This window comes from Zonotrichia leucophrys, chromosome 13, assembly GCF_028769735.1.
Source record: "Zonotrichia leucophrys gambelii isolate GWCS_2022_RI chromosome 13, RI_Zleu_2.0, whole genome shotgun sequence".
NCBI lineage: Eukaryota > Metazoa > Chordata > Aves > Passeriformes > Passerellidae > Zonotrichia > Zonotrichia leucophrys.
Genome location: NC_088183.1, coordinates 5,545,001 through 5,569,950, shown reverse-complemented (window position 1 = coordinate 5,569,950; position 24,950 = coordinate 5,545,001). Strand labels below are relative to the sequence as shown.

The 24,950-nt window shown below is 43.1% G+C and overlaps 1 protein-coding gene across 3 annotated transcripts in view; it reads left to right on the top strand.

The window, feature by feature from the left end:
* Window positions 1-24,950, top strand: part of GRIA1 (glutamate ionotropic receptor AMPA type subunit 1) — a 120,452-nt gene that overhangs the window by 80,950 nt on the left and 14,552 nt on the right. For all 3 annotated transcript variants that reach the window (XR_010441899.1, XM_064724862.1, XM_064724861.1), the window contains exons 9-13: window positions 1,602-1,712; window positions 2,674-2,880; window positions 4,587-4,957; window positions 21,040-21,238; window positions 21,728-21,975. Coding sequence is in view for 2 of the 3 variants with exons in the window: in XM_064724862.1 (XP_064580932.1) it covers window positions 1,602-1,712; window positions 2,674-2,880; window positions 4,587-4,957; window positions 21,040-21,238; window positions 21,728-21,975 (1,136 nt within the window). In the remaining variant the exon portion in view is untranslated. The remainder of the gene's footprint in view (window positions 1-1,601; window positions 1,713-2,673; window positions 2,881-4,586; window positions 4,958-21,039; window positions 21,239-21,727; window positions 21,976-24,950) is intronic.

Genomic DNA, 24,950 nt, shown 5'->3' with positions numbered 1-24,950 from the left:
TCTGAAGTCTTGATCCCTTTCTGTATCCCAGGCTCTTTGAAAAATCTGGCCTTATTCAGAGATGCCAAGCCCTTGAAACATGAATCCTTTTGAAAATCTGACTCTAGGTGCTTATGTCCCACTTTAGATACCATGTATTTGAAGAACAGAGAATAACTCAGTTATTCCTTGATAAAGGAGAGTTACTACGTATTTTGGAAAGGGGCATTCTCTGCATCTCCTCAGTCCCCTGAAAGATAAAAACTTGTTTGAAACTAACAAAAATGTAAATAATGAAAGTTCCATATTTACAGCCCCTATCTCAAATCTATGCTTGCATATGAGAGCAGCAGGTGTGAGATCAAAGCCCCCCACAGTCTAGTGGAAAAAGGCAAATTTTCTTTGACAAATAAAATAAATGTGATTTTGAAGATGTACAAAGCAGTCATCCTCCACTGCAAAGTATTCATAAGAGGACAAAGGCAGCATCATGCCCAGTTTGGGTCTCTGAACTTCAATAAGTTGGCAGTCTGGAGAGAGTCTAGAGGAGATGAAATTGAGTGGCTGAGTGTATTGATTTTTCTATGTATTTACCATCAGAAATAATATTTGTTTGGAAGACGTACATCATTGCCATGATGCATATTCTATTTTACATCCACCAGGTGAGAGGTGCAAAGCGAACATTCATGTCTCCACTTTTGTTGCCCTAGGGCAGAGCTTTGAAAGCCCTTTCCTCACTTTCCATTCTTTTTGTCTGTGCAATGAAGAGTGATTAGAAGCATGCAGAGATTTTTTTTCTCCTCAGCTGTCATGATCTCTAATCTGCCATCATCAGGTTCCTGGTCATGCCCTGGTTAATACCTTTTCCCATTTATGATAAGAAATTCCTTTCATATGAGCAGAGCTCAGGCAGCTTCATACTTACATGAGGTGATGGAAAACCTCTTATAAAATCAAGCCCTCCAAGTGGATAACCTCAACCAGGATCTTCCTAAAGATATTTGCTGGCACTCTCCTTTACCTGCAAGGAGTGATAGAGCTGCCCAAATCCCTGATTATTATTAAGCAGAATTTAACTTGAGAATTTTTCCCTTTATAACTGTTCAGTTTATTCATAACCTCAAACTTTTTCACACTGGCACAGGAATGGGGGAGAAGTTCTGACTTGATTTTTTTTTCCTGGTGTCTCAAGATGTCCCAAGAGTCACTCCTGTATTCATGCAAGCTTTCAGCTGCAGGATAATTTTTCATCACCCTCTAGCACCTGCACCTGCAGCAGGCAAGCTCACCATTAGAATAATTTTGGAAGTCACACAAGGAAAGTGTGAACTTTCTTTGTAGGAATGGCAATAATCACCAGTACAATGTGATAAATGTTTTTGCATGCATACGAGCACTGTGCTACTGTAGCACATCATGCACATTATTATTTTCAGGCTGGAGGCACAGTGGGATGGGGAATTTCCCCGTCCCCCTCATCAAAGACATGAAAAATCAGGAGAGGAGATTTCTGACTGGGTATGAACATGCAGAGAAGGCTGATCTGGCTTGGATGACCCTGTTACTCTACCTTGGCTAATATTCCAAAGCCATATTAATCCTGGTTTTGTATTGAGCAGATTGGTTATTGGAATGAAGATGAGAAGCTGGTCCCAATAGCTGTAGATACTCAAAGTGGCAACGAGTCTACGAGCCTGCAGAACAGGACCTACATAGTCACAACTATCCTGGTAAGTGCCATGACTTCCATCCCAGCTCTCCCTCTCCCACATCTCCCTGAGGTGCAGGCTCCCTCTTCCCACTCATGAGCCCTTCTTTGTATTATATCATTTTTATAATAGCAATGATAATAATAATAATGATAATGATAATAATAACAACAACAATAATAGCACTTACTGTTTCCTGCCAGCTCCATAAAGGTATCTGCAAATTGCTGTGGCTAATTAAATAGGTATTAAAGAGCTCTCATGCTTAAGTGTAGAAAATACAAAAGATTATGACAAGATAGAGGCATCAACACAGGCAAATCAGGAACATTGTACCTGTGGTTTGTATTTATCCCACAGAATGGGGGCTGCAGTTTTGGGAAGGATAAGCTGTTTTGTTCAGAGAGGATGAATCATTGCTTTAAAAGCAAATCTCCACCGTAATCACGAAGGAATAATAGGTAGCCCACAATGTATGGTATCATGTATTGTGTCATTGTATACACTTACCCTGCAGAAACGTGAAATATTACTAATTTGTTTGTTGATTGCTTACTGGGAGACTGCAGAGAAGGCACAATACCCAAACTGAGTTAAACTTTAAGGCTCTCTCCTGTCCAGCAGATTTGATTCTCTCTGTGCCCACACAGGCAGGCATGCCTTTAGAAATTCACAGCTCAGATACATTAAATATGCCTTACAGAACTACACTGAAAGGTTTGTCACCCAAATCCTGCCAGCTACTCCATTCCTCTCAGGTCCATCACTGCAGGAGCTTCACACAGATTCTGCATGAATAAAAAGAATATACCACAATAAAAAAAAAAAAATCAGACTTTGTACCTTCTAGATTAAGCCCACGGTGTGTTGGCTGTATGTGTTGGCACAGCAACACAAAGCCAGAGCTTTGCAGGATGACCAAAAGCTGATGTGCACATCTGGGACAAGGAGTGGGGCTCAATGCTGCTCTTCTGTGTGCCAGGAGGACCCATACGTGATGCTCAAGAAGAATGCCAACCAGTTTGAGGGCAACGAGAGGTACGAGGGCTACTGCGTGGAGCTGGCTGCCGAGATTGCCAAGCACGTGGGCTACCACTACCGGCTGGAGATCGTGCGCGACGGCAAGTACGGCGCGCGGGACCCCGACACCAAGACCTGGAACGGCATGGTGGGAGAGCTCGTCTATGGGGTGAGTTTCCAACCTCAAGGTGTGGGAACCCAGAACATCCCTCTGGCAGTCCAGGATGGCCAGCACCCCTGCCAGGGGCTCAGAAGCTCTGGCACAGAGCCCAAAACACCTGTGGGTTTGATTATGACCCGTGGAGCAAATTACCAACCTTATATGAAGATCTGCAAGCCACAACAGTTTGGGTAGAATAATAGTGAAGTTATCACAGGGTGGAAAAGTAGATTTTTGGGGTTTTTGGTATGGGGGTTCAGGAGGAAAGATGGAGGGAACTTGGTGAGTCCAGCCTTTCTCCTTCTTCCTGGCCTCCATCTTCTGCTGTGATGTTGGCACTTACAGATTGGTTTAGAGTAGAAGCTCACTGTCTAACATAGGTGATAGGTATTGGAAAGTAATTGTAAACATTGCATACATAGTTTTTAGTATAAAGACATAACACTGCCCTGGGGGCAGGCAGTGTGCCTGGAACTGTCATGCTGAATGGACCTCAGCAGGGCAGGAGAAAATTTTTTATAGACAAGATACAATAAACAATCTTGAGACCGAGAAATGAAGAGCTCTGACTCCTTCAAGAGCTGGGCTGGGAAAAGAGACTTTCTAACTTTTCTCAGGGTCACTCTGACCAGCTAAAGATCCCAAAAAGAAGGAGTTCTGCCCTCTCTCAGCCTGAGCTCTCCAGAGGACTGCAGCTCAAACAATCAGTCCAAGTGAAATGTTTTAATTTAGGGGAGAGACGGCACATTCTGTGCCTATGGAAATGTCAAAACGTTTGCTTTCAACAGTTCCAAGATTCTTTTTCTTTACCTTTTTAGAAGAACAAGTATTGAAAGGTCATAGTTTCCCACGGGTAGAATCTCCAAATTTTACTCTGTTTTATATTTGCATGGTAATGGCAGGATGAAAGAAAAAGATTTCAAACACTCAGCGCATGAATGGTGAATGGAAGGATGAGATTACTTTCTGTCCAGCCACTCATTTCCATCATCAGGAATGTACACCTGCACCCTACACTTCTAAACCTGGTTTGGTGTGATAGTTCATGCTCTGTGATGTTTAGGACATTCCTCAGACAGAGGGATCGAATTTCCCTTTCCCTACAAGGGAAATCATGCAGGGAGCATCAGTCCCCAAGTCCATGTGACACTGTGTTGGAGTGGGGACGATCTGTCTCCTGATGGTAGCTCCACTGTAAATGCTGCCAGCCATTTCAATGCATCTCCCTCTCCATTTTCAAGATGGACTGCAAAATTAGTGGAGAGTACATATCAGTGTTGCTGGAACATTTTTCTCTTCTCCTGCATCAGTTATGCAATCAAAAGACAGTTCCTGATGGAAGTAAACATCCTGACATCCTTTTTCAGGAGATTGGCCTTTCCTTGCCTCTTTTGATGTCTGGATGATAAAGCTCTTTTAGAGAAAATCATCTTCATCATATTGTGACATCAGTGGATAAATCAGATGAGAAGAGCTGGGTGGCTGCAAAAAGAAAGTGCTGTGATTTCAAAACAGATCTGGTAATCAGTAGTGATAAAATGGAAATAATCCACCAATATTATGGGCTTCTCCTTTTTAACCTTTTTCTTGGAATTGGTTTTGTCTGATTTCTTCTCAGATAGCGAGGTTAAACAGAGATCAAAGGATCATACACTGCAGTTAGTAGATACATTTTATTCCCAGTCTGAAAATCTCTTTTCTGTCTCCTTTTTCAGAGGGCAGATGTGGCTGTGGCACCATTAACCATCACCCTGGTTCGAGAAGAAGTTATAGACTTTTCCAAACCGTTCATGAGTTTAGGTATATCAATAATGATAAAAAAACCTCAAAAGTCCAAACCAGGAGTTTTTTCCTTTCTGGATCCTTTGGCCTATGAGATCTGGATGTGCATTGTTTTTGCCTACATTGGAGTGAGCGTTGTCCTCTTCCTGGTGAGTCGCTTCAGCCCCTACGAGTGGCACACTGAGGAGTACGAGGAGGGACGGGACCAGCCAGCCAATGACCAGACAAATGAGTTTGGGATATTCAACAGCCTCTGGTTCTCCCTAGGAGCTTTCATGCAGCAAGGATGTGATATTTCTCCAAGGTGGGTTGTCCTCCCCAATCAACCTTCTTCCAGTTCTCTTAGTTTAATCTTTCTGCGTGCTTTGAAGCTGAACAGGTTCTACTTTTACCTCCTTTCCTGAACCAAAGTGTGGCTTTGTGAATCAGTTACAGACTCAGAAAGGATCCAAAAGTTCACAGGTCTCACAGCTGTGAACTTGGGACCTCAAACTTGACACCATGAAAATACCATTTAAATTTTTATTGGGGAGTTCTTTTGAAGGAATTTACAGAAATTATAACAAGTTTTTCTAAAGCTGCTCAATTGCAATCAAATTTTGTCAGTCATTTATTTTGTTGCTACTAGAAATAAGATGATTCTAGCATTATAGGGAAGATAAAAACTTCCAGCAAGGTAGGGAGAAATAATAGGTGCCCAGTGAAAGGTTATGTGGTCTGTGCTCCAAAATAAGTGGCTTAATTGTTACTGGCCTTTAAAAAGGTTAGAGAAAGACCAAGTTACATCCTGCTTTCCATTTCAGCCAACAATTCTGCTGCCTGAAAGTTCAGGTGGACCCAACATCCAAAGTGTTCCTAAAGGAACTTTTTGGTGAATGACTCTTGTGATTTACTTGGGTATTTTTTACTTCCTTTTGGAGGCTTTGTCTCTCTTCTCTTCAAAGTTTCACCCAGAAATATCCATCTTATGGGTGAAGACAGTGGGCAGAGGTTGATTTCCAGCCTGCTGTGGTGGCATCAGAGCTCAGGGGATGAGAAGGAGACACAGCTCCATGGACAAGGGGAGATAACTCTGTGCAGCTCAGCACAGCCCCCCTGGGATGGCAGGGAAGACTGAGCACCAGCTTTTTGGCTATCAGATGCCAATTTATCCAAATGTTAATGAGCTTGTGATAGCAGGGAAATAACAGCCTGCAGGGCACTTTGATAGTGACAGCCTTTATGAATATGTTTTATTATCTGATCATTGATTAGTAGGAGGCTGGACAGAGAATCCAGAAAGCCTCCCCAGCAGAGGGAATTTCAACTTTATTGCTGTCTTGTAACCAGCCCCATGCATTAGGATCAGGTTATTGTGATTTTTATTCTCATTGTTGTTTTTGTCATTATTTTTATTTAGAAAATAAAATGTCTTCCTTTGAGGCCATTTCAATAGGTGGTTTCTGATCCAAGGAGGAGCAGGGAGAGGTGAAAAGCTGAGGCTTTGAGGAATAGCAAATTTGGTAACATCTTTAATAAAAAGTGTCAGGGAAAGATCAGTGGGGTTGATCCAGATAACAAGATTTGCCCTAGCTAAACAACATCCTTTGAATCACCATTTCAAAGTGTGATTTTATTTTGCTTTGAAATGGGAAATGAGAATTATTCCATCATTGTTATTTTAATGTTGGTTGATTTAATCATCCTGATAATGAAAATTACAGTTTCATTGAAACCAATATTTTCCCATGGAACACAAGAGCAGTTTCTGACTGCTACAACTATTGGCAAGATGATAAAAACTTAAAAATTAAATACGGGAATTATTATAACTCCCAGTACTCTGAGTACAGCTCCTTGAGATGGTTGTAAGGGGAGAGGGATATTTTTGCGTGATGTGAAAGCCAGGAGGAAGCAAAGAGTGAGAATTTCTGTAGGATGTTGTTGTGCAGAAAGGCTCTGAGCCCGCTCCCTGTTTCACATGTATTTTTCACACGAACCCAGTGCAGGATTTCTGTGACACATCACTTAGAAATGAACACTTGGTAGAATGACACTGTGGGCAGGTGGGGATATCTGCTCTATTCTAATATATTTCCTATGTGCTTGCTTCTAAACTTATCTCTACTATCTCTCAGCATCTCCCCAGTAATGCATTAACCAACATAAATAGCTTCTGTTATACATCTGTTCTGTCATTCTCTCCCCAGCAGAAAGGAGCAAGTGCAGGGGTGTATTTTGTTTTTGTAGAGGTTTTTGGGTTGTTTATTTCAGTTTTGTTTTGGAAAGGACCAGGGGAAATTTGTCTGAAGCTTTGTTTGTTATTTTTTCCAGATCGTGCTTGTTTTAAGTGCATATGCCACTATGTATTTATCATTAAAAAAAAAAGAGTAAGATCAAAACCACAGACACATCACTCAGCACAGCAGGTGGTGAGGTTTGCAGCAATAACTTGCTCTTGTAAATGTGCATTCCTCAGTCTCAGACCAGTCTCCAGGGAACTTTGATGCCCCAAAGAGACAAAAATTCGCTTTTGAAGGAAATTGTTGTCCTTTTTAAGGACAGTCTTACTAGGCAGAGCTTTAAACAGGCTTTTAAGTACATTGGGGACAACCTACCAAGGACTTTAAAGACCCACTGTGAATTTGGTGACCTGTGGATGGCCAAGAGAGAGCAGAGCTGTGGGTTACCTGCTCAGAGCCTCTTTGCAGGAGGTCAGCTGCTATCCTTGAAGCTCTGAATCCTTCATGTCTAGGCATCACCTGGGTGGATGTGACAAAGGGCAGGCAGCAACCAGTCATGGAGAGTCCCAACTGGAGCTGTGTTGTGCCTTTGGGTGCTGAAACACGAGCATGAGCAGGGAATCCATCCAGGAATGACTCCATGGTAAATGTGTGGCTTCAAACTAAGGGGGCTGAGAGCTCTCGGACATTTCCCATTGCAGTGTGTGCCCACCTTCTGCACCCTCACTGACCCCACTGGGTGTGGAACAGTCCCTGCCAGCACTAATTTGCCCTGGTTGAGGTGAGACAGCCCCTGTGTTGCCCTTAAAGCTTTCAAAGCAGGGGCTGGTACCCAGCAGGGTGAGGGAGAAGCAGCAGCTCAGAGCTGTGCTCAGCTCCACAGGGACAGGCAGGAATCAGTGACTCTGAAAGGGGCCATAAACCATTAGGCTTTGCTAAGTACCACCTTAGCTTCAGAAAACTGCAATGAAATTGCAAAAGCACTCATTAAAGGTGAAATACAGACCCAGAAAGGAGCTTCTCAGAGCAGGCATCAGAGGTAATAAATAACCCACAGCCAATAGCGAGAGCCTGTGGAAAGAAAAATGTGAAGTAAATATGACTCACATTGTACCATTTTCAGAACTGTAATTTGATATATTGTCTTCAGAGCCTAAAATAACCACAATGTGTAGCAGCTGTGGGGGGTAGGACCTTGCTAAAGTCCAGCATGTTGCAGCCATTCCTCACTGAGGATGGACTTGAGGCCTTTCAGAAGGAGACTGAAGGGATGCTTGGGCTTCCCATCTCCTCTGCAGCAAAACAAGGCATCAGAATTTTTCATCTTCATCATTTTCTGCAAAATAAATAATTTGACTGTTGTGAAAGAATGGAAAAACAGGGAGCAAAATAGCATCTCTTGTCAGCTTCTTATCTTGATCTCCTATTTTTTGTTATCACAAAATATGTTGCTTCATATGGTTTGAGCCCAAAAGCAACTTCTTGTATATTGAAGACTATTAAATTTAATCCAGTTATTCTTCCTGTGACTCAGAAAATTTATGTTTGACTAAAATGAAATACATTTGGTTAAAACAGATCTTCCAGAAAGGCATTTTTTCTTCATTTGAAAATACCATGAGCTAGAATAGACAGTTATTCTCAGCAGAGTTGACGGCAGGAACCTTGTCCCATGTCAGGTTTGGCAGGTGGATAAATATCACACAATATCACCTGGTGAATGCAGACATCAGTTGTGCCTTGCCAGAGGAAAATTAAATAAAGATCTCCAAAAATTAGCTTCACTTCTTGGAGCTTCTCTTTACTGTTGAAATAAAAAGGATACATATTCTGATTTCAGATCAAAATCTGCTGTGAGTAGAAGGGAAATGCATACTCATATCATGGCACACTCGGGTATCTTGTCATGATAATTGGGCAGCACAGCTTGAAATCACTCATTATAATCTGTCTCATAGAGAACAGAGCTGCAGATGTCGTGGTCAGCCTGTGCTGGGAGTGAATGGTGGATGAAGCTTTCATCCCATCTGAGAAAGAACCTGGACAGATGAAGCTTTCATCCCATCTGTGTCTGAGAGGGAGCCTGGACAGGGTGTGCTTTGGGAGCATCAGCAGGGCTGCCTGAGCAGGGAGAGCCTCTGTGCAAGGCGGGACCACAGCTGGGAAATGCTGAGGTCACACCAATATTAAAATAACAATGATGGAATAATTCTCATTTCCCATTTCAAAGCAAAATAAAACCACACTTTGAAATGGTGATTCAAAGATGTTGTTTAGTGTGCCCTAAAGACTGTGGGGTTCAATGTGGGCAAGGAGACATGGCTCAAGGTACCATCCACCCTCCAGCTGGTTTGGGATAAAGAGCTAACAGGGTTTTCCCTGGCCTGCAGAGGCTTTGCAGGGTGCACTGGGCTGTGCCAGGCAGTGACCACGGCTGGGTGTGCTGAGCAGGGAGCTTTGCTGGCAGAGATGATGGATGGCTGCACTCCCAGGCAGGAAGGAGAGAGATAGATGCTGGCTGCTCTCCAGTCAATAGATACAATCTATTATTTATAGGCATCTTGTGGACATGGTTATTTGTTTTTTTGTGACATGAGAACAGTGCTCTGGCAGATCTGTGCTGTGTGCTCATGTTCACTGCTCCTCTTCAGTCTCACTCCTGCATTCCATCAGAGTGGTTTGTCTGGGGAACAGCAAACCAGGTATTTATCATGTACCTGTAATTAATGCTGAGCATTTTCCTCTGCTCTTTTTCCTGTTTATTTACATTTCTTTTTAGCCCAATTGAAAAAAGTCACAGGAGACTTCAGATTTTGAAAGACAGCAGCATTTTAAATTTCATCAAGATCTTCCCAATACTGAAAGGGTTTAGCCAGTTTTTGGGCAAAATCTAAATCAGAAATTGATTAAAACAAAAACCAAAAAGTTGCGGGGGTTTTTGTTTGGTTTTTTGGATTTTTTTAGGGAGGGTTTTTTATTTTATTGAGAGGTTTGATTTAGATTTTTTTTCAAGGAAATTATTTCTGTCCCATCCTTTGTAAACTTACATTTGCAGGGTACTTACTTATTTTGCTAAAAATTTAGCATTAGAGAAATTAGAACCAGCTGCATTTAGCAATCAAAAGGAATTTAATTCCTTCCTGAAAAGAGGGCTGAGCAGGGGTATTTATCTGATGACTCTTCTTGATTTCAGTAAGTGTCTTCTCTAACACTCCAAGCATCTGCCTTGAAAATGGCCTCAAATTGCACCAGGGGAGATTTTAATTGAAGTTTAGGAAAAATTTCTTCACTGGAATGGTGGTCAGGCATTGGAACAGGCTGCCCAGGGAAGTGGTGGAATTGCCATCCCTGGAAGTGTTCAAAATGCATGGACATGTGGTTTAATGGTGAATTTTAATGGCAGTGCTGTGGAAATGTTGGACTCCGATCTCAGAGGGCTTTGCCAGCCTTAATGATTCTGTGGGGACAAAGCTCAGGTTCATTCATTTGTGCTGGTTTGCTTGAAGTGTTGAGCTGGCTTTCTTTGAGTATAAAAGTAAGAAAATCAGGACTTCAACTTCTGGAAAAGTCTCTTTGCCTTATAAAAGTGATTGCAAATGATGTTGCAATTATCTCTACCTGGCAGAGTTAATTATGTCCAGGGAGAGCAAGCTCAGGTCACAGGTAACAGCAGCACTTGCAAATCACCAGGAACTGATGACCACACTTATTTCTAAAATGCACTTAACCAGGGAAAGTTACTCACCAGAGGAACAGCTTGACAAATTGCACAATATCCAACTGAACAGTCCCCTTTGGAGTCTGTGCACTTCCATGGCAACCAGAGCGTGGCAGCCAGGGGAAAATGAAAATTCTTTTAAAATAATCATCCTTGCTGTCCTTTTTTTTTCATTTGGAAAGAAGGAGGAAATAACCAACCGAGAGAGCATTGTTGGAGCGATGCAATTTGTTCTGTAAAGGAAAAATTAGTCTTTTGAATTTGCACACTCTGCCATCTGAAAATGTCTAAATGCTTCAGAGGTAATGAATGCTTCCTCCACTGACCTGTAAGCTACTTCCTCAGGATGCTTTTCCTTTCAGGCATATTTAATCATTCTCCCACAGTTCTGACTTTGGGCCTTTGGCATTGAGGTTGCTGGGGGACAGCAAGAAATTTGCTGAAACTCCTCCCATTGAGTGACAGATTCACTAATCATTCCACCAGCTGTGTTTAAGATAAGTCATCAAACACTTCATCTAAAAGCAGATATATTAGCCTAAAAATACTTTTGCAATTTCTTTCTTCAGGACTAAATAAATGTTTCTCATGTTTTTCGTTGAAAACAAAGTTGAAAATAGCAGGGGGGAAAGTGCATTTTCCTTTTTTTAAAATATCTTGGGATGTTTTATATGAAAGAGGGTAGATTTGGAATAGATATTAGGAAGAAATTCTTGCCTGGGAGGGTGGTGAGGCCCTGGCAAAGGTTGCCCAGAGCAGCTGTGGCTGCCCCATCTCTGGAAATGTTCAAGGTTGGGTTGGATGGGGCTTGGAGCAACCTTTGAAGGTTGTCCCATGGCAGAGGATTGGAATGAAATGAACTTAAAAATCCCTTTCAACTCACAGCATTCTGTGTTCTCTGACATGGAACTGGAAGGTGCTGTTTGTGTTTCTAATGCTGGGCACTGACTCAGAATGATGAGGAGCACTAAGATTTACAGAGCTGCCTTCTGACACTCACAGCTTCCTCCCTGACTGCAGCAGGAGACTCTCAGAGCCTCCAGGGACCCCCCTGCTGTACTCAGACTTGCTTATTTTCAGTCAGTGAGAGAAACAGGCTTTTTCCCATTTCCTTTCCTCTCAATAACGAGTTGTTCCTGAGCAGTCAGCTCAGCTGGGCTCTGCAGGCAGGACTGAGTGTGGTTGTGTCTCTCTAATAGTTAGGTCGACTGCCAAGTGTTTTTGTCAAAGAATAAGGGTTGTGAGGAGCTGAATGGCCTCCACCTCCCTCAGGTGCTGTCCTCTGCAAGGCTGCCTCTCACACGCTGCTTTAATGTTGGCACTCCAAAAAAAATATTGTAGCTAAGATGGGAAGCCCTGAGCGTGCTTTCACAGGGAAGCCCTGCTTAAATAACTCTTCCATATGCTGTACATTACTTTTATCAGCACTGAGATGCCATGTGCACACTCACTGGATACACATTCGAATGAGCTTTGAACTCCTTGATTCAAATTGCTTTGGCTAAAGAAAGACAAAAAGCATGCCCAGCTGCTCTTTGCTGGTGTCATCCCCACAACTGGCCTTCCACTGGGAAGCTCAGAGTTCTGCCTTAATTCCAATGGAATTTGGCATTTGTGAAAAATTTTATGAAAAATCCTTTCCTTGGGATTTTTCCTCCTGAGAAGCTGAGAGGCCTCAGGAACATAATGTAAACATTGATTATCTGCTGCTGTGGAATGCAACAGGTGCATCTGTGATTGGCCCATGTTGGATGTTTATAATTAATGGCCAATCACAGTCACAGAGTCTGAGACAGCTGCCTTTGTTATCATTCTTTCTGATTCTATTCTATTCTTAGCTAGCCTTCTGATGAAACCTTTTCTTCTATTCTTTTAGTATAGTTTTAATATAATATATATCATAAAATAATAAATCAAGCATTCTGAAACACGGAGTCAGATCCTCCTCACTTCCCTCATCCTAAGACCCCTGTGAACACGGTCACAGGCATTTATGGGGCCTATTCTGTCTTTGTCTCAGATTTCATCCCAACTACTTGTCCTTGTAACTGAGTAAGCACCATACCTCCTTTTTCATGAAAAGTTCAGGAATGCATTTGTTCACTGAGCAATTCCCATGGTAACACCCCAAGATGATGAAAAGTTAAGACAAATTTATTGAAATAGGACAGAGATATTGCGTTCTCCATTGTGAAAGTCTTGGGGAAGCCAAGTAACTGGGAAAAGCAAAATGTGAATCTTGCTAAGAAATTGGGGCAAAAATTTTTATGTGCTTGGGCAGGGTCTGGAGTTGGAGCGGGCACAGCCTGGTGTCACCTCTGAAGTCTTCCATGCTGTCTTCGCCTTCCCTCCATTTCCACATGGATCAAAGGAGCAGCTGGAGAGCAGCTGGAGAGCAGCTGATTCATATGCTCAGATGGCAGGAAAGGGCACAGAGCTCGTGCACACAGCCCTTCCCTTAAACAGCAGCAGCACACTTGATGGCATTCAATCTATTTAATAAAATCATGCAGTAATTCTGATTAGTGCCTACCCAGAAGAGTTGCTGCTTACCCTCAGATCCAAAGGCTAAGCAGCAATAATCCAATCATGGTAATCATAACTTACTACTTTGATCTTCAGATAAAAGAGTCTATAGAAGTGCAAAAGTGTTACATCACTGTTATTTGGACAACTTCAAAGCATGTTTTATACACTAATGAATTCTCCCAACTCAGTCTGATGAGGAGTAATAGGAGGAGAGTGTGTGAACAGAGGAGTAGAGGGGAAGGAGATTAGTCCTCATGTGGTGAAAGAGAAAAGCGATAAAAAAAGCGCTTGTGCCCTGTGTATAGGTGTGAGATGTGATGAAGGGTCCAGCTGCAGAAGCCAAGTGCACAGGATGCTCTCCAAAAGTAGGAATTTTCTCTTCTCTCTTTTCTTGAATCTTGCAATAAGAAGGAAAATCTCAGGCTGCAGAGAGGAAAACAGAGGGAGGGGGCAGCTTTTCATCTCAACAGTGCTTCTGAAGCCTTAAAAAAAAAGATTTTAAAAATCACCAAATGGATCTTGGCAGGTGAAATAGGGGAGAGCAGAAACACTGAATTTGTTTTCCCTTCACAGGATGGGAGTTTTAATGCTAAAACACAGGCACACCTGTGCACATAAAACTCTTCTAAAAACACTGTCTGGGGAGAGCAGATTCATTCCTCACCACTTCTACAAGAGATATAGTATGTCTGTCCCTGTTCAAAATAGAAAGGCTCCAAACTGAAACTAGAGAAAATCCAACTTGTACGGTCCTGGTGAGGAATCACATTTTAAATTAGAAATGAGAGATAAAATGAAGGGAATATTTGGAAAGATTGCCAAAGTTAATATCTTCCAGTGCAGAAAAATACTCTCCTTCCAGAGCAAAGCCTGTCTCTCATCATACTGGGAAATCTGACAAAAGACAGGAAAAAAATAAAGCAAAATGAACGAAGACAAGACTCCCTGGAAGAAGTCAGAAGTAGGTTATTGTAGCATTATTGCCCAGAAGTCTCAGAAATGGAGCTCTAGTGTGAGCAAAGTTAGATGGCTAAAGAGGATCTTGGAAAAATGAAGAACTGATGGCATATAATCCAAAGCATATTAAATCTTTTGGGGGAAAAAAAGCAGCTTTTTCATCAAGTAGACTTTGAAGAAGAGACTGTGGGAGACCATATGGAATCCAGCAACTCAGTAAAGGACATTGGCACAATAGGCTGTTGCTCAAAAAGAAGGATGAGTGCTGTTAAATTTGGGGCCACCTGAGGTTGAGGAAGTTCCTGAATAATGAATCTCCTGGGGCTCTCCAGCAACTGCTTCTGACAAAATTTTATGCTTGTCACCTTGTGAGTTTTTCTCAGCAAAGTGAACAAATGTCATCAGAGTGAGAAAAATACATGAAGAGCCTTTTTCACGGTGAAATTTTTGCTCAAAGGCATGACAAGAGTTGGGGTTTTAATCCTTGTAGTGATAGCTGGCAAAACAGCAGAAGAGGGATGACTTTGCCTTTCTCTGGGGCTGCCAAGCAGCCCAAAGTGACCACGTGTTTCTCAGCAAATCACTAGCTAAACATCCATCCCTTCAAGCACCCTGTCTGCAACAGGGAGAGGCACACTGTGTGTATTTTAGAGGATGATCACATCTACCTCTCTGCCTTTCAGCTATACTCATTTTTTCTTAGGGTTCCATCTCATCCCTCTATCCTGGCCATGCATTTGTACTGTCTTTAGCTGCCCTCTGGAAGAGTTGAGTGCTTTATCCCGCATTTTTAGGGCTAAACATCTCATTTCAACAGCCTGGGATGCTGTGCAGGATGGCAGTGATACCTCAGTCCTGCAGTTCTGCTCCGTTGGAGTATTTTTATGGGTCCTGCTGAAGTTGAAGAGGGCTTGCTGCCCATGTCAGTCCCAGTTTGTTTGGCATCTTGTGCTTCCAACATCCCTCTAGCTGAGCAGGTGAGTTGTGCTTGCTGAGAACCCACAGGTGTTGTTTTGGACACACAAGGGCACAACCTGCAAAGTGCTGTGGAGTGCACACATCACCCATGCCCTGCATGGCTGGGCCCATTTGATGCTGCCTCTGCCTGCTGGGATTCAGTGTCTCAGGAAGGGGAATTGGGCAAAGCAGCAGCTCAGAGGTAAATTCCACCTGGTGGCCATTCCTTCAGGCCACCCACCCAGGACAGGTTCATCAATGTGATTCATCCTCTTCTCCCACAGCTGGGAGCTAAATTAGAGAGATGGAGTAAGCTATCCAGCATCCCATAAAGTAGCAGGGCTTCACAGGGAGCAGAAAAACCCAGCTCCTGGATGCTGGTCCTCTGATTAGGCTTAGGCACCTCTTGCCTGTCAGAATGCTAAGTGAATGTCTGGAAAACAGCACGGAGCTGCTCCTGCAGTCATGCTTATACTTAGCACTACAGTAATCCAAGGCCCAATGAGTGGAGAACCACAAGTGGCATGATGCATTTCTGACTAAGCAGGAAAACTCATTTTAGAATGAGATTTTGCCCATTAAAGGGAAATTGAAGGGGGAAAAAATGCCAACATATTCTGCAAAAGAAGAGATGAAACAGTAGGAGAGGGAACATACACTGCTGTCCAAGGCCATTAGCTTAGGCAGAAAGAAACAGTAAATAAACCATGATTTATAATTAACGCCTCACAGATATACATCCCCCTGTTGAATCTGGGAGATTCTGTGTGTTTGCAGAGATCACATTCAGTTGATGCAATATTTACACTGTGAGCATCCACAAGGCCCCTTCTTAAAGGCACTCCTGCTGGGATTCCATAATCCATACTGCCTTCTTCCAGCCCGTTGGATTTGGGGTGAGATGGACTGGCAGGGTTTGCCTGAAATCACAAGAGCAGATCTCCAGCCCATATGCAAAACTGAAGAAGCCCTAATTTTATTTTTTTTTTCTTTTCTTTTTAACAAGAATTAGAGAAAAAAATCCAGGATACAGCCAGCATGGGACTCCCAGTGCCTGTTCACCCTCAGGTTCCTTACCCTGTCTCCCTGGTTAGTGTTACCCACAGGGTGCCAATATATGCAGCTCTTAGCTCTGTGGAAAAGTTGTGAGATATAAAGAAAGAATTTGTCCCTCTGGGAGAGGTAAATGAGAATATCAGTGGAAAACATTCTTACCCCTGTATTTGTAAGGGCTTTCCTGTCACTGCATGTTAAAACCCAGCACTGCAGTCAGGGCTCCAAAGTCTTGTACCAGGAGCTAGGATTCAATAACAAGTAAAAGCAAACTCATACGGCAAGAAAATTAGTAATGCAGCATGAACAGAGAAACTTGCATTATGATCCCTCGAATTTTGTGGCAAGCAGTTGTGAGCGCATTCAAAACTCTCCATGGCACAGCAGAAAATAAGAGGATAAGAGCTCTGCAGTCTGTACTTGATGGATGCACCCAGAGCTGATCCCAGCTCCACAACCCCACACCGAATTTCTTCCTTTGCCTTTTCAGCAAATCTAGGGTTCATGTCAGGAGGTAAAGTGGTGAGACCAACCGTGCCAGATGGTCTGTGACACAGAGGAAAAGCAAAGCTCTTTACATTGACAGGGTTTCATATTGAAAACTTGCTTAAAATAAGAGCAAAATTGGTGCAAAATGCATGCAATTAATCCACTACCGAGTCAGATTTCAGGCAGAGCCATGGAATTGTCTAGATCAGTATCAAATTCACAGAGCTGTGTTGGAGATCAGAGGCTCTGTGTGGGTAGAAGACCAAAAGTGGATTTGACCCACAATCAGTAGCACAAGCACAGAAGAGCTTTTCTTTCAACAGTTTTGCATAAATTCATTCAGTGACAAATATGTCAGTTGAGCAAGTGAGCCTTTATTAGACTTGAATTTAGCAGCAAATCTGGGAAATCCTCCCAAAGCAACCATGGCTTCAGGATCCCAGATTTGCACTTCTAATTAAAACACTGTCAGTTTAGGTGTAATTCTCCATAAGGAATGGATTTGGGGAGGGGGAAGGGAGAACTGAGCTGGTGCTTAAACAGTTTTCCAATGAGGTTTATTCTGTATATTTTCTGATGATCTTGTTAATATTTTTTTGCAAAAATGTATTGTTCTCTTCTAATAGATGGCAAAGCAGAAGCAAACTCCTGCTGGCTTTTCCTACCTTCCATGAGGGATAAGATCAAAGAGAAAATTGTTTGATCAAGGATTGCATTTTGTTTTAAGAAATGAGATTATAGATGCATGATTTTCTATTCCTGTGTGATCCATCAATGCTAAGGCTAAAATATTAGAACAAATCTCTTCCTGGGAACAAAGGGAACTTACAATTCCTTTCTGTGTTCTGCTGGCAAAATGCAGTTATTTTTGCAAGGAAAGGTTTTTAAAAAGTCATGTAAGTAAAAAAAAATCAAAATTATTACTTTCAGCTTGGCCATCTGCAGTATTTTTATTGGGCAGATTTAAAGTAGCACATTTCAGAATTATCTTTTAAATTATATATGCAGTAGGTAAGGATATAATGTACTATAAATGCTAAAAGATAATTATTTGTAAGAGAAAGCAGAAACAAAATTGTTTACCATGTTAAAATTATACCATTTAGTCTTTCAGAAATTAAACTATAAGTAATAGCAAAAAGCAAAGCTTGAACAGACCCAAAACAACCATTTTCAGAGTGCTACTTTTAGAGGACATTTGCAACCGTTATCTTTGCATTCCAAATGAGAATATTAAGGCTTTATTTACAATTTCAGAGTTTTCCACGGTCCTGAAATCTTGGTTCCCAGCCAGCTCTAATTTTAAGTAGATTGTGCACTGTGGATAATGAGGGCAGAGTATTTACTACTTACTCCTGCAAGGGTAATGATGGGAAGGAGCATCCTGTTCTTGCCAGTTCTGGGAGGCACAGGCAGGATCCCAAGCCAGGGACAAGAGTGGAGGTGTGTTATTTTACACAGCACAGGCAGGGATAGAAGAAGAAATCAAGATATCTTATTTTGGATTGTGTAGGAAAGAAGAGTCTAGGTGCAGAGGAAGTAACACAGGTTGAAAAAAGTACAGTCTGGTCTATTTAGATATTTTACCCCTTTTTGCACGCCATTAATGAAAACTTCTTACATTGTTACCCTTGCTTATTTTAGTCCAATTTTATTTAGACCCTGCTGTTTGCAATGATAATGAACATAAATGAATGCAGAGGTCAAAACAGACAGATCCAAATATCTGAGCCTTAGCACATCTTTAAAGACCTAACCAGGGTGCTCAGTCTCACCTGAGCTCTGCAGGGGCTGAGTTACTGACTCCTTTCCACTCAGCAGGGAGCTGATTTCTTCACGTTATGCTTGAACAGGTACAGGGACACGTCCTCATGCAAGAGGATTTAAACCCCACAGCACCCATTAGTGAGGAGAAAGGGACTTGAGCCAGGGCTCAAGCTGCAGAACATTTCTGTTATACAAGGTCATTTTTTGTTACCCAGCTCCAGAGTGAGACTTTCAAAACCTCGCAGTGACTTCAAAGTACAAAATGCATCTACTCCTCTGAGACTGCTCTTACTAGAGCATAAACATAAATTCTAAGTCCCACTGGTTTTTGACCAGGCTTTTAGCTCCCTAATGTTGAAGTCACTCATGTCAGAAATCAGACAATATCTCCTAAATTAAAAAGGCACTTTGTAAATGTGCCCTGTGATGGAGGCTCTGCTGTGTCTACAGAAGGAGCAGAACAAGGTGGTAACAGATATTACCTTTGCAAGCACTTGCCATTTTAAGCAGGCATTGGCTCAGTCTAAACAGACAAGAGAAACCCAACTAGTTCTGTCCAGCCTGTGTTCATGGCTCCTAAGCCAGGGTGTCACAGGGATCACATCTGTGGTGTGGTGTTCATCGTGACTATCATTGCATTCCTTATTGCACTGCTCTGTCCTTCCAGATTCTCCATCACTGGCCAGCTCTCCCTTGTGCCAAGTGCTGCACAGCCACAGAGCAAAAGGGCCACGTCCTGTAGATCCCATGGGCTCAGTGTTTTCTCTGCTGTGCATTTCAGCAGTTTGGGTTCACAGTTTCCAGCTCCAGGTGAATCCAGCAATGAGGGCAAGCATTGCCCACTAGCAGTGTCACAACAAAACATCACTCACTCACGAGGCCCCTGCCATGCTGGCAGCCCTAGCAGCTGCTGACCACCTCTGCTCTCCTCCACAGCCTGTGAGAGTGAGCACATCCCTCCTCCTGCCATGAGGAGGAATGACCAGCACCAGCAGCAGGGACAGCCCAGATGAAGCCAGTCCATGGCGGACACATGAATCCTGCCTGCATCCTTCTGTCTCCCTGGGGAAAGAAACAGCCTCTCCTCCCTCTTCCCCCAGCCCTCCCTGTTACCTTCCAGGCTCAGCAGCCCAAAGTTACTTCTCCATGCTGTCAGCGCCAGGTGTGAAGCTGGGAAGCACAAGCCATCTGCAGGGGCAGTCAGCCCCCTGGGCTTAGCTGGTGGTGAATATCACCAGGATGTTGAGGGTCTGGAGGCAGGAATCTGGCTGACTGCAGCTGAAGGGATTGAAATCAGTCGCAGAAATATCTCAGCTTCATCAGGAAGGAAAGACTTTATAATTTGCAGCTGGAGATGAATGTGATTATTTGCCATGCAAATGGATTTTGCCAGCTCAAAGTGGCCTTCATCAGCAGAGATTGTTGTATTTGACATTATCTGGTTACTTTTGTTTAATGCCTCTGTGCTTTTTCTGAGCGCTTCCTTCCCTGAGCACACATCATCCAGACTAATTTTCTTCCTCTTCCTCATCAATCTGAAGATGTGTGAGTTGAATCTATAGCTGCCTCCCTGCCCAGTCCCTCTCCAAATATGAAACAAATGGTGAAGCTGTATGTGCTGACAGTCCTGCAGCCTGAGTGTTCTCTGTAGATGGGATGCAAGATGCTCGCATTTGTCTCACCTAACTTTAGCCCTTAGCTGGACTGGGATATCTCTGTTACCATCCCATAAACCATATTTCTGCAGAGTGACTCAAATAAGCAAAAAGACAATGCTGAAACATGGTCCCCTGTGGAGAAATAAATGGTGTTTCTCACAGGCAGGTCCTCCTTAGCCAGGCTGTCTGGCTTTATCAAATAGCATTGTATGTTCCCTTCTGTCTGGGACAGCGCTCTGCATCTAGAGAAGGAGCATATAAATAATTTAGACAGAATGCCTGAATGCTGACATCATTCTAAAATCCTCTTCCACTCTTAAAAAATATTTGAAAAGATTTTAATATTAATGCCTGCTTGACTTATTTGCCTCTATAGCTATCAAATGGTTACAGTTAATTGGCTATTTGAGTGCAGACAGTACAAAACACCTAGATTTTAAAGCATTATTATGAACATCTTGTCTAACCATCTGCTGAATACAAAAGAGAGAATGTCAGTAGGCAAATTATTCATTAAGACCATAACTCCTCTCTGAGCTTCAATATGTCTTACAGAAAAACACAGGGGTTGTTTTTTTAAACTTCAGGCAATGGAGGAGCTCACCAGAAGATCACAGCTGGGCTGTGCTTCTGGTCTGGTTCCATGCTGGTGCTCCTTCCTGCCAGGGTACATGGTACAACAGAGACATCAACAGAGGCATTGTTGATGGGCATTGCCCCCTGCCCAGCTAAACTTTCTCATAATTATCTCCATATCTTGTTATTAATATTGTACTCTGAAAGGAATTGAAAATCAAAGTAAATTCTCTCTGTTTATTGCTATTTTTTTTTTCACTGTGAATTTATTTATCCCCACTCTAATTACATCAACACCTTTAAAAGCAAATTAGGAACAGAGACAGACTTCTGGCTTCCTTGGAAGCAGCTGGAGAGTGCAACTTTGGGTAAATGGCCAGGTAATGATGGGCCTGCAAGAACAAGCTGCACCTTTCAGACCTTCCCCCTGCTCCTGCCTGACTCTCCTCTCTGTGCCCAGGTCTCTCTCCGGCCGCATAGTGGGTGGCGTCTGGTGGTTCTTCACCTTGATCATCATATCCTCCTACACAGCTAACCTGGCTGCCTTCCTCACCGTGGAGAGGATGGTGTCCCCCATCGAGAGCGCAGAGGACTTGGCCAAGCAGACAGAAATCGCCTATGGCACCCTGGAAGCTGGCTCCACTAAAGAATTTTTTAGGGTAAAAAGGAAACTTTATTGCAAACGTTTTTCTAAGCTTCTTGTTTGGCAAGTCCTTCAGGTCCGTCCTCTCTCGTCCTCAGCTCAGGTCTGGTTTTTTTTCACTTGCTTCCCCTCACCATGTTACAGCCTGCCAGAAGATTGGCAGTGACTCCAGTGCATGTGATATTCTGTAGTTGTGAACACAAATATGGAATATCCGTGAACCTCCCCACGTTACCAAGGACCTGCTCTGAGCAACTCCAAATGAAACCGTCTCCAGATTTCCAGCTTGGCTTGCCCTTGGTTTGATCTTCAAAATCACTCTGTACGAGAATATAAAATCAGGGATTGATCTGGGCCCTGATGCAGAAGTGGTAACAACCTGTTACCCCTTTTGGCTTCCTTGGGCTGTTTGATGTGTGGGTGTTTGTTCAGTCCAAGCTGGAAATCTCAGGGGGCACCCAAACCTCTGTTAACGCTTCTGTTGGGTTTCTGCTGTCCTACGCAGCGATCCAAAATAGCAGTGTTTGAGAAGATGTGGACGTACATGAAGTCAGCCGAGCCCTCCGTTTTTGTGAGGACGACGGAGGAGGGGATGATCCGGGTGAGGAAGTCCAAAGGGAAGTATGCTTACCTCCTGGAGTCCACCATGAACGAGTACATCGAGCAGCGGAAGCCCTGCGACACCATGAAGGTGGGAGGTAACTTGGACTCCAAGGGCTATGGCATTGCCACGCCAAAGGGCTCTGCGCTCAGGTAAGTAGCTTGGGGTTACCCAAATCAAATCAATGTATGCACCCAGCAAATCAATGTATGCACACAGTTCAATCTCCATTGCCATGTTAATCACAAAAGCTTGGGGCAAGGAGGTGGGGGAGGTGGAAGAAAAAAGGGTTGTGACCACTCAGTGGGATGTGCAGGGAAGTAAAATGCCCAGCTCCCACTGAGCAGCAATGGGAGTGTCTAATTCTTCAAGCCCTGCATTTGGGAACTGGATCCTGGCTGATCCACTTGCTATGAATGTGTCTGCTGTATGAGGTGATGGCAGGGGGCTGCTGCGGTGTAACCATTGGTTTCACAGAGCTTTATCCAGAAGGGACGCTCATCCTGTGCCATGTGAACTGCACAGCTTTGCAGAGTATGGGATTACCCTGGCTTGGATCCATGCTCGCAGAGGGAGTTCTCATGGGGAAAGCATTTTGGTGTTTCCTAAAATTAAATGCTGGTTGGAAGAAGTGGGAAGTCCATTTTGAAAAGCCCTGCAAAGGGTGTTTCATTCCCTGAGTCAATTCAGATCACAGCAATCACCAAATTTATAGCAAGCACAAAGGGGTACAAATACTGCATTTCTGAGCCCAGACCTGCAGCTGCCATGTGCCTTTTCCTACTGGCCTGTGAAGTATCTTCAGAGACCTTCCTTTAAAAGGATGAACTCTTTAAGAGCACAAACCCAGGCCTGAGTTGTTAGCAGAGCCTGGGCACTGCAAACAGCTGCACTCCTGGACATGAGCATCCAGCATGAAAACTGACTGCTCAGAACAGCATTGCCACAGTCCACAGACTGGTATTGTGATCTTGGACACAGCAGAAGTGTGGTTCCTTTTGGCAGCAGCCATGTCAATTCCTCCCGTTATAATCACGAGGAACATGAGTTGCAATGGTTTAGTAAACCATTAGATTACCAAACCATGAGATAACCAAACCAAACTGTGAGATTACCAAACCATTAGATCTCAGGACCTGTAGCATTAAGTAATCAGAATGATACTCCAATGTATTTCAGTAGTTACTGAGTTATTTGTTAATGGAAGCCTATTGACCAGAAGTGTACGTGTGGCCTTATAGTTGTTTGCTTACATAACCCAATGCAGAGACATTTAATCCATGATCTCTGGATTTCTAGAAACCAGATTTTTACCAGATGACCATTTGCAGAAGGATCTGTCTGGTCACACAGTGCCCAAGCCAAAGCCAGGCCAAAAAATCAAAGGTGCATCAACTGGTTGTGGATGAGACCCAAGGATTTTGATTACTACAGTCCTTAGGTCAGCTCACACTCGATTCAGCACTTCCAATACCAGCAGTAACTTTAGAGAAGCTGGTGTGACCCCCTGCAGGTGACAACCTACACCACCAGTGCACATGGTCCAGAAGGCAATTCTTGCATCCAGGGCAGTTCAGGCTCTGAAATGACTCAGGTACCTCCAGCTGAAGGTGGACATATTCTCACAGCTTTGAGATGCTTTCTGTTGCACACCTTCCACTGTTTGTTTTCAGTCTTGCAAATATGGAAATTAGGATCCAGGGATGATTCTATTTAATTAATTACTTATTTAAACATCAGTCTTGGATCCTAATTTTGATATTATAAAAACAAACAAACAAACAGGAACATCCTACCTGTCTTGTAATTTTCGGCATGGGAAAGAGCCATTTTTCATACTTCAAAGAAAAATAAACCACAAGAAAGAAAATCACATCAATCATTTTACTTTTGCAACCCCAAACATCCCTCTGCTAGGCATGATGCCAGAAAATTTCTAACATTTCTTTCTGTTTCCTCTTTTTCATCCTGGCTGCATGTAGAACAAATTTCTTATGGGCCTAATGGCAAAGGAGGAATGCTTGATTTTCCATCTGATGGTGTTTCTTTGGAACAGTTCCTGTCCATTTTTTTGTCCCATTGTGTCTGTTTTGTTCCTGTTGTTTTAACTGTTTTAATCTCAGTAGCTCCCTACAGTCCTCATGTAGTGTCTGTTCTCCCCCTGGGGTCCTGCTCGTGAGAGGTTGCCCTGAGCAAGGGAACAGCCCTGAGGTGTCTGCCCAGCACGGCCATCCTGCCTCCCACTCAGTCTCCATCCTCACCCACTCCCATCCACAGAGCAAAAGCTCTGAGCCAGGATTGCAGGAGGTTTGTGACCCAGGTCTATCTTGTATCATCAGGTGTGTTTTAGAAGCTGGGCATGATGGCTAGACCAGTTTTCCTGCATTTAGGATAGCTGGTTAGGAAAGAAACCTAGAGACAAACTACAGGAGCATTCACCATATATTTTTCTTGCTTCTACATGGGCAAACAATGTCAGGATGCTGCCACACATGAATGAAAACAAGGTTGATAATCCAGAAATAATTCTACATGTGGTAGTAGGTGCAAACAGCCTTTTCAGAAGATCAGAATCTTTCAGAAGGTTTGGTCTCTTAGACCACTAAAAGAATTTACTCCTTCCTCCTAGGTGAATCTGGCTTTGAATATCTTTTGGCCTCCAGATGTTAAACATTTAGTTATATTTAAGCATGTCTGAGAAGGGCAGTAATGGGAGAGCAGAAATTTCACCTTTCAACACCAGCAGGTTCAATCTGTGATCCTGCCTGACATGAGATAGTAACCCTGCTGCAAAACCCATTTACCCAGCGAGGGATCCTCTCCACTGCTGGACAAGTGATCATAAAGAGGCAAAAAAGCCAAATTTTTCAAAATAGGGTAAATAAAACCCAAGAAATTCCCTGTAGGTCTGGACTCAGGGACTAGAGAGGTTTTTGAGATGGCATTCTGTGAGAGCAAGTTCTTCAGAGCAGTCATATTGACATTAAAGTTCCATAAAACAGAAGTCAGCTTTCCTAGGGTCTGTGAGTGAACACAAAATGTTCCCTGTTAAAAACCCACCTTCATTCAGGACCCCAGATTTTTCAGTCTTCCATCAAAATACAGTCAAGGTGTAGTACAGCCTGTT